This window comes from Prinia subflava, chromosome 7 (assembly GCF_021018805.1).
Source record: "Prinia subflava isolate CZ2003 ecotype Zambia chromosome 7, Cam_Psub_1.2, whole genome shotgun sequence".
In the NCBI taxonomy this organism is placed as follows: Eukaryota; Metazoa; Chordata; class Aves; order Passeriformes; family Cisticolidae; genus Prinia; species Prinia subflava.
Genome location: NC_086253.1, coordinates 33,595,848 through 33,603,131, shown reverse-complemented (window position 1 = coordinate 33,603,131; position 7,284 = coordinate 33,595,848). Strand labels below are relative to the sequence as shown.

Sequence of the window (7,284 nt, the reverse complement as noted above, 5' to 3'; positions counted from 1 at the left end):
GGGCCTGAGGAGGAAGGAGGCGGCTGTGGCGGCGGCGGTGGGGCGGGTGGGGGAGTCGCGGCTGCATCCGCTCGTCCCGCGGCCGAGAGAGGCGTCTGTGGGCCCTCCCTCCTCTCCTCTCCTCTCCCTCCTCCTTCTCCTCCCGCCGCTCCTCCCGCCGCGCCGGCAGCTGCCGCCTCCTCCCCAGCGCCGGGCGCGCCGCGGTCGGGGTCGCAGCCGGCGGCCGCGGGATTTTCCTCGTTTGTTTGGGCCTTTTGTGTGGGGGCTCACAGTTGGCTAAGCACGGCCGGGCTGAATTGGGCCATTGTTCGGGACCCCCGAGCTCCCACGCTGCACATCTCTCGTCCCCAGCCCCCTCTCCAACCCCCCCTCCCCCCCATTCCTTTTTTTGCCTGAGAAGCCACATAACGTGCCTTTCCTCCACGCAAATCTGGGAGCTATAAGCCGGACCGATTGCAAATGAAGTGTAATGCATTGTGGGACGTGTGTAAAATTGGATCATTCGAGGGGGAAAAAAAAAAAAAAAGGAAGGGACCTGCGGCTGGCGCCCTAGAAGAGGGAGCGGCGAGATGCGCGCAGGTTGCGCCCCGGCGGGGCCCGCGCTAGGCTGATGCCCGGCAGCGCGCACCCCTGACCCATGCTGCGGCGGGAGGAGTAGGCTCGGGCATCCTCAGGATGAAGAAGACGCGGAGTACGACCTTGCGGCGGGCCTGGCCTAGCTCCGACTTCTCCGACCGGGCCTCAGACCGCATGAGGTCCCGCAGCGAGAAGGACTACCGACTGCACAAGCACTTCCCCCCAGCTTTTATTTCCCAGGCATCACGGGGCTACATGACATCAGGTTTGTAACATAATTTGTGTATGCGAGAGAGCTTTATTGCGAGGCTGTTTCGGGATATGTGTCTGGCCAGGAAGGCTGTGTTGGTGGGTACGGAGGGGAGCCTGCGATCGGGAGGCTGAGTTGTTATGAATAATGCAAAAAAAAAAAAAAAATAGCATACATCCACCATTTTGTACCTCTGCAAGATCCACAGCGGGGTCCTCGCAATATGGTGTTTAAAATCTATTAGTCGAGTGAAATAAAATGTATGAGAGAAACGGTTGCATCTGTGTTGTGGAAGAGCAGTCAAAAATGACTGGATGTGCAGAGCATGGAGCCCTTTGCGCCTTTTGTGCGTAAAAGCATGTGCTGGATATTTACTGCTCCCCCACACATTCCTCTTTAAATGCAGTTAACTCTAGTTAACTTATCAGGCTTTCGTGTTTTTCCATTTTGCCAAGGAAAAGGGTTACTTGTGATTGCAAACGCAGTTGCCTTGTTACAGGCACTCTGGCTTTCAGCTGCATGTTTCTGCAATGGCAAGGCATGTGTTGGGGAAAATGACTGTAAACACGTTTGCATTTGTTTTTTGAGGTGTAGAAGGAGACCAGATCTCTGTATGTGGTGGAACACACACGTGCATATATTCATTTGTTAGCGGCTTTCAAGGAAGGCCGTAGGGAAATAATGGACACTGCACCAACATGTTTGTGCATGGGAAAGAGAAAGCACAAACAAAACAAAAAACAGCGCAGGGAAAGGCAGGCATCGGGGAGAGGCTTGGCTTCCGATGGAGTGCTGGTGAGATTTTGGAAAAGCCTCAGTACTGTTAGTGGAATCTGCTCCATCCAGAAATGCATCTTAACGGCCTTGGAATTAAGGCATTCCATAAACACCCAAAAGAAGACTTGGGAAAATGCTGATGGGGAGGGGGCCGGGGGCAGAAAATCCTGGAAACCTCCTTTGTTGTTCTGCTGCCTGTTTATTGTGATGGTAGGACATAACGTTTCATTATTATGATGGCAAATTCTAATTTATCACAAAGGCACGTTTCTCCCTCTGAGGCACAATTTAGGTTGAGTAGGCAGATTCCTTTAAAGGAGAAAACGAAGGTCTTTATAATGCATTACTGAAAACATCTCCAGCCCTCTATTGCTGTCCCCTCCCGCCCCATTTCTTCTGCAAAGGTTGAGCCAAAGGTTGTGGTTTTCAGTTATACGCTCACTTTCCTGTCTCTGGCCCTAATAAACATATCTCTTTAGTCAGGATTGATTTCTCATGTTTTAAAAATGTCTCGTGACTGTTTTTTCTTTAATGCTCAAATACAAGAGAAATAATACACATTTCATTGAAAAATCTGTCCGTGTAAGAATATTGAGCCATTTTGGTAATTGGTGCTCTGTTTCCTGGGAAGTCACATAGTGAGTGGAAACAACAAGGATAATTTATGCTTGAACAGCTGAAGAAGAGGAGAATGGTTGTGGTGGTGGAGGTGGTTGATTTGTTCCATTGGTGTTGCAGGACTGAAGTGCCTGGAAAGCTGAATCTGACAATACTGCAAAGATTTTTGTTGTTCTGGGTGAATGTCCTGATATTCCCAGTGTGAGATACCCTGTGTCAGTTCTGTTGAAGTCAGTACTTTTTAGGCCTTTCTTTCAGTGTGAAAGCCCATATTTAAAAGGGAAGGAGCTCACGTGAGCATTTTGTGCCAAGTGGTGTGGTTCCTGCTTGTTTTTAATTCTTCAGCGAAGTGGTCTGGCTCTGTGAAAGCTTTATGTTGGCAAGATTGGTACAATCCAACCAGACAGTCGAAGACCAGCAATCTGCAGAATCAGATGTGTCACCCTGCATTTGTTGGCAGATTCCTGTGTCCTTGAGGAATAGGAGGGGGGCACAAAATTTTAATCTGCTATGGGTGTTTTATAGTAATTTCCAGACCAAGAACATTTGTTTATGAATATAGAAGGTGTTGATTTCAAGTGCAACAACTGAATAAGAGGGACAAATGTCATGTTAAGTTTCACTAATTTGCTAAAGTTGTTGGAGGGAAAACATACTGAAAATTAAAATCAGCAAATATTTGTTGGTTTTGTTGGAGTTTTTTTTTATTGTTGGTTTTTTAACCCTAACAACAACTTATTAGGCTTTTATATGGAAATGCAATTGTTCTCTCATAATAGATAGTTGCCACTTTCATTTATTTTTAGAAGATCTTTGTCCACTGTCTTTTCAAATATTAGTTTTGGGAGGAATAACTGCTGTGTCTAAACACTTCTCACTATTTGAAGGAAACTCTCTTCCTTTCAGGAAATTTGTAGGAAGTCCAGTGGTGTAAAAATTGTGGGCATCAGGAATACAAATACTTTCTTTGTCCCCCAGAATGTTGTAGGGGAGAAAGTGTCCGGAAACGCATGGGCTTTTCAGAGGGCTGCATTCTGTTTATCCAACCATTTAACCTCATCACCATTGGCATTGTTGTGGTTATCTTTTAATTAAATGCCTCATTGTTTGGAATGGGGGTGGAGGGTGGGAAAGAAACCTTGGGGTTTTGCGTCAATTACTATGCTTGGGGAAATATGGAAATGCATACAATCAACCAACCTTCAGAAAAATGCAAAAAAGCTTGCAATGTTAATATTCAAGTATGCCTGAATTGAGCACAGAGAAGCTATATATATTTTTTCAGCACAGAGAAATACTGAGTAATGGTGCAGCAGTCAATGCCACGGTGTTTTGTATGAGCAAAATACAGTCTCTAATAAGAACCATGTTTATAATGGAAGTGCAGACCTCATGCTACAGTGGTGAAGCACATCTGATTTTAAGCAGCCTTTTCAGTAAAACTGAGTAAGAAGCAGTTTGATATTTGCTTGATTTGAAGCAGCATTGGTGGCTGGCCAGTCACATTTTCAATACTCAGGGAACAAACTGCCCATAATTATAGAAAATTGATGCAGATGCAATTCATATGAAATCTAAAGATTGTGTGACAGATGAATGGAGATGGAAGTAAGGAGGGAAAAAAGCAGACAATTTAGAAAATCACACATTTTTGCTTCTGAATAATCTCTTGATACGTGCTATTAAATAGGCTGTACTCCAGGGTTTCTTTAGGCCTCCTAGCAACCACTAGGTTCAAAGGCCATGCAAGAAGTTCAATGTTCATGCAGAATATTAATTTCCCAGTGGAAGACTGTCTTGGAGAAAAAACATTGAAAAAGAAAATTACAACAATGTAAGGCTTTGACCTTGTGTGAGAAGAGAAGTTTGAATCCAATACAATTAATGTACACGTGTACAATACCTGTTACTGAAAAGGGGGAAATATACTTGAAGTTTTCGATATATTGGTGCTTAATTCAAGGGAAAGAAAAGAAATCATATGCAACAGCCGAGCAGAATTAAACTTAATGCAACTTAGGAGGTCTCCAAACAGTTACATGAAATAATATATGTAGCTTTTCAAATATTGGAAGCTTCTTGCTTTTTTCCCTTTTTTCCCCTCTAAATACAAAAGCAAGTTCTGGATTTTGTTTTAGCAGAGAGAGGAGCTGCACCCTGTGATTGACCCAGCCATTAAATATTACTGGGACTGAGTAATGCTCTTGAAAGAAATAACTTTTCCTGCAGCCTTCTTCAGTTACTTAATTTGACAATTTTGATGTTGGAGGTAACATGTCAGTTTGAGATGGAGATGGTATAGGGTAACAGTCTGACATGCACAGCATGAGGGGGTGTCTGAAGAGCTTTCTGCAATGGTAAAATCTAATTCCAGAGCATGGTCATTTGGAGGTTACCTTCTGAAAAGTGTGCAGTTATTTTACTGCTCTTTGCTTTACATTTTCCTTGCAGAGGTTTCAGGCCTTCAAAGTTGAAGAGTAAAATTCAGTCTCAGGGTTGCCTGCTGTTACTGGAGTTTGATTACCAAGTTCAAGCAGAAAGGAAAGGAGAGAAGTATGTAACCCTGCTATCCAACTGATGGTATCTGTATGCAAATTAAAATTTGTAGGAGGAAAAGATAACCTCATTCTCTCTTTCAGGCATGTTTGATGAAAGGTCTAGGACAAACTCTTCAAGCTCCTTGAATAGTAAGAAGGATCTTGGGAGTCATCTGAGGAAATCTGAGAGTATTTTTTTTTTTAAGCTTGAACCTCTAACTCTAAAGATTAATATTTGGAGAGAATTACACATGAACTGAAAAACTCAGTTCAATGTTATTGAGAAGCACCAGATACATACAAAGCTCATTCAGTTCTCCTGCTCCTTAATTCAGTTATCTAAAGGAATGTGTTGTAGCTTGAAAGCAGCTGTATTGTAATTAATATTTAATGGAATAATCAGTATTGCATCACCTTCTTCTTTTTTTTTTAATGGTGGTATTAAGAGACACCTTCCCATACAGCTTCTTAATGGTAATGTGATCTCTTTCCCTCCCTGAATTCTGAGTAGTTTTGTGTTGTCTTGGGCCAGACCCATTACTGAGACAATAAAAACTGAGAGTGGGTAGTTGTCAGTGGCTAGTAGGACTGGTTTTACCTCCTGGATCCTTCTCTGTCTCATTTGCTTCAGTCTGTGGTGAACTGGTGAACACTGAGAGGGTCACTGTGTTCGGTTAGTTCAGGGGCTGTGCCTACCTTATTGCATGGGAGGTTACTACTGGGCTCACTGTGTCTTTCCAGTCCCTTTTGGTCTCTGTGGCATCCACTTTGACTGAGAATTAGGAACTTTCACTGCATCCTGATATGGGGGAGGAATGAAGTGTTATGTCTTCAAACCACAAACTTGGTTCAAGTTCATGGACCAGCCATTTTTGCACAGTTTTTACTTAATTTTGTTTTCTCCCCAGTTTCTTGTCTATAAGAACACAAAAGACAAGCTTTCCTCTCCTTCTGTCAAGCACTGGTTTTCATTCCTGCGTGTGTATGTGTGGTAGTAACTCACATACCATGCTGTGCCTGTGTGTTATGTCGCATGTATGCTCAGTCCTTGCCCACCAGATACCAAGACATTTTCTGCACACCCATTAGTTCACTTTTCCACCCAGCTGTGGGCAGTGTCCTGAGCACTGCCTGTGTGTTCAGCTGACCAAACTGCAGTTGAGTACCTGTTGCTCTCGTTGGCTGTTGTGACCTATGAGTGTGGGGATCCAGTGTCTCTTTTCTTCATGGCATTAGAATTAAAATCAAAGAGGAATGAATATAACTGAGAAAGAGAAGACTCTGTGCCTATCTTACCTAGACCTGTTTGTGTTTCTATCTCAGTTCAAAGCACTCATCTCTGCAGGGCTAAGTTCCAGGTTATTTTTCCTTCCAAGCCCTTTGTTCCTGCTTGCATTCAAAGTCTCCATGTTCTCTCTGCTGTTTCGCTTGGACCTTTGGCCAGGTTGTGGGGCACAGAGGTGCTCCAGGATCAAGTCACCAAAAGCTGTCATTGATATTTTTATTGGGGTGTCAATCTGCATCTGAATACATTTCTAGTTGTGTTTTTTGGTAGTCCTGTGATTGAAGTAGTTTTTCTACATGCACACCAGGTATCATGATAGACTACTGAAGATACTGGAAGCTCCTCTTTCAAGAGTAGACAAGGTTCAGAACAAACACAGTGCTGATTCATCACAAATAGCTCCCACTCTTTCACAGGTGTAGAAGTTATACCCCGTTGGCACCACTTGATAACCTGAAGGGTGTTGAATATCTTGCCATTTTGGAATTGAATTGCAGCCACACCTTTGTAAAATGCATTATTTGTTGGAGGGGGCTGAAATGTGAGGATTCTGCAGATCACCTTAGGTTAGCTGGATGACCTGCTCAGTTGTGAGCAACAATAGGCCTTCATTTGTATGCTGGAGAGTTCATCCCAGAGTAAACTGCCATCTTTGTAGCATTCTTTGCACAGTTTAAAGACATGTAAGTACAATCAGAAGACCAGAAAGATTCTATTTTGCTAAGCATGTTCTAGAAATCCTCCAAAAATTGGGGGTTTCTTTTCAGTTTTCTGGGAAGCTTCTTTAGCATGACTCTGCTTTATATACCATAGCTAATTGTAGAAAATCTCTGTGAACAGCATTAAAACAAAACCAACATCCAAAATCTGGGCCATGTCTCAGGTGCTGAAAAAATTTCAGGTACAGTTACTCTTGGATACCTGTGAGCATGCTGTTACATAGTTGGAAATGGCCAGACAGTATCAGAGTCAGGACCAAAAATTGTGATCGAAGTTAGAGCTTGTGTAAGAATTGCTAAATAACACAATTTTAATGATATTTGGGGTTTTTTTTTCCTTGAAAAGCATTATACTTTCCATTAGTTTAAATGACAAAACTACCATTAAACTACCAAAACTGGATATCTGATAAGTTTGGTGGTGTAAATGTAAGTCTTAGCTTAAAAATATAGATTGCCCCCTGTAAGAAGTAACTAATTAATACTTCATGCAACTCTGTCTAAGCATTGGGTTTAATTTTT

At 42.9% G+C, this 7,284-nt stretch overlaps 1 protein-coding gene across 2 annotated transcripts in view; it reads left to right on the top strand.

The window, feature by feature from the left end:
* The first annotated feature begins 257 nt into the window (after nt 1-257).
* STOX2 (storkhead box 2) overlaps nt 258-7,284 on the top strand; it is a 70,422-nt gene continuing 63,395 nt past the window's right edge. Inside the window, exon 1 of one of the 2 annotated variants that reach the window (XM_063402147.1) lies at nt 258-841. In XM_063402147.1, coding sequence (XP_063258217.1) covers nt 676-841 — 166 coding nt within the window. In that variant the 5' untranslated portion in view covers nt 258-675. The remainder of the gene's footprint in view (nt 842-7,284) is intronic. The other variant, XM_063402149.1, reaches the window with a different exon arrangement.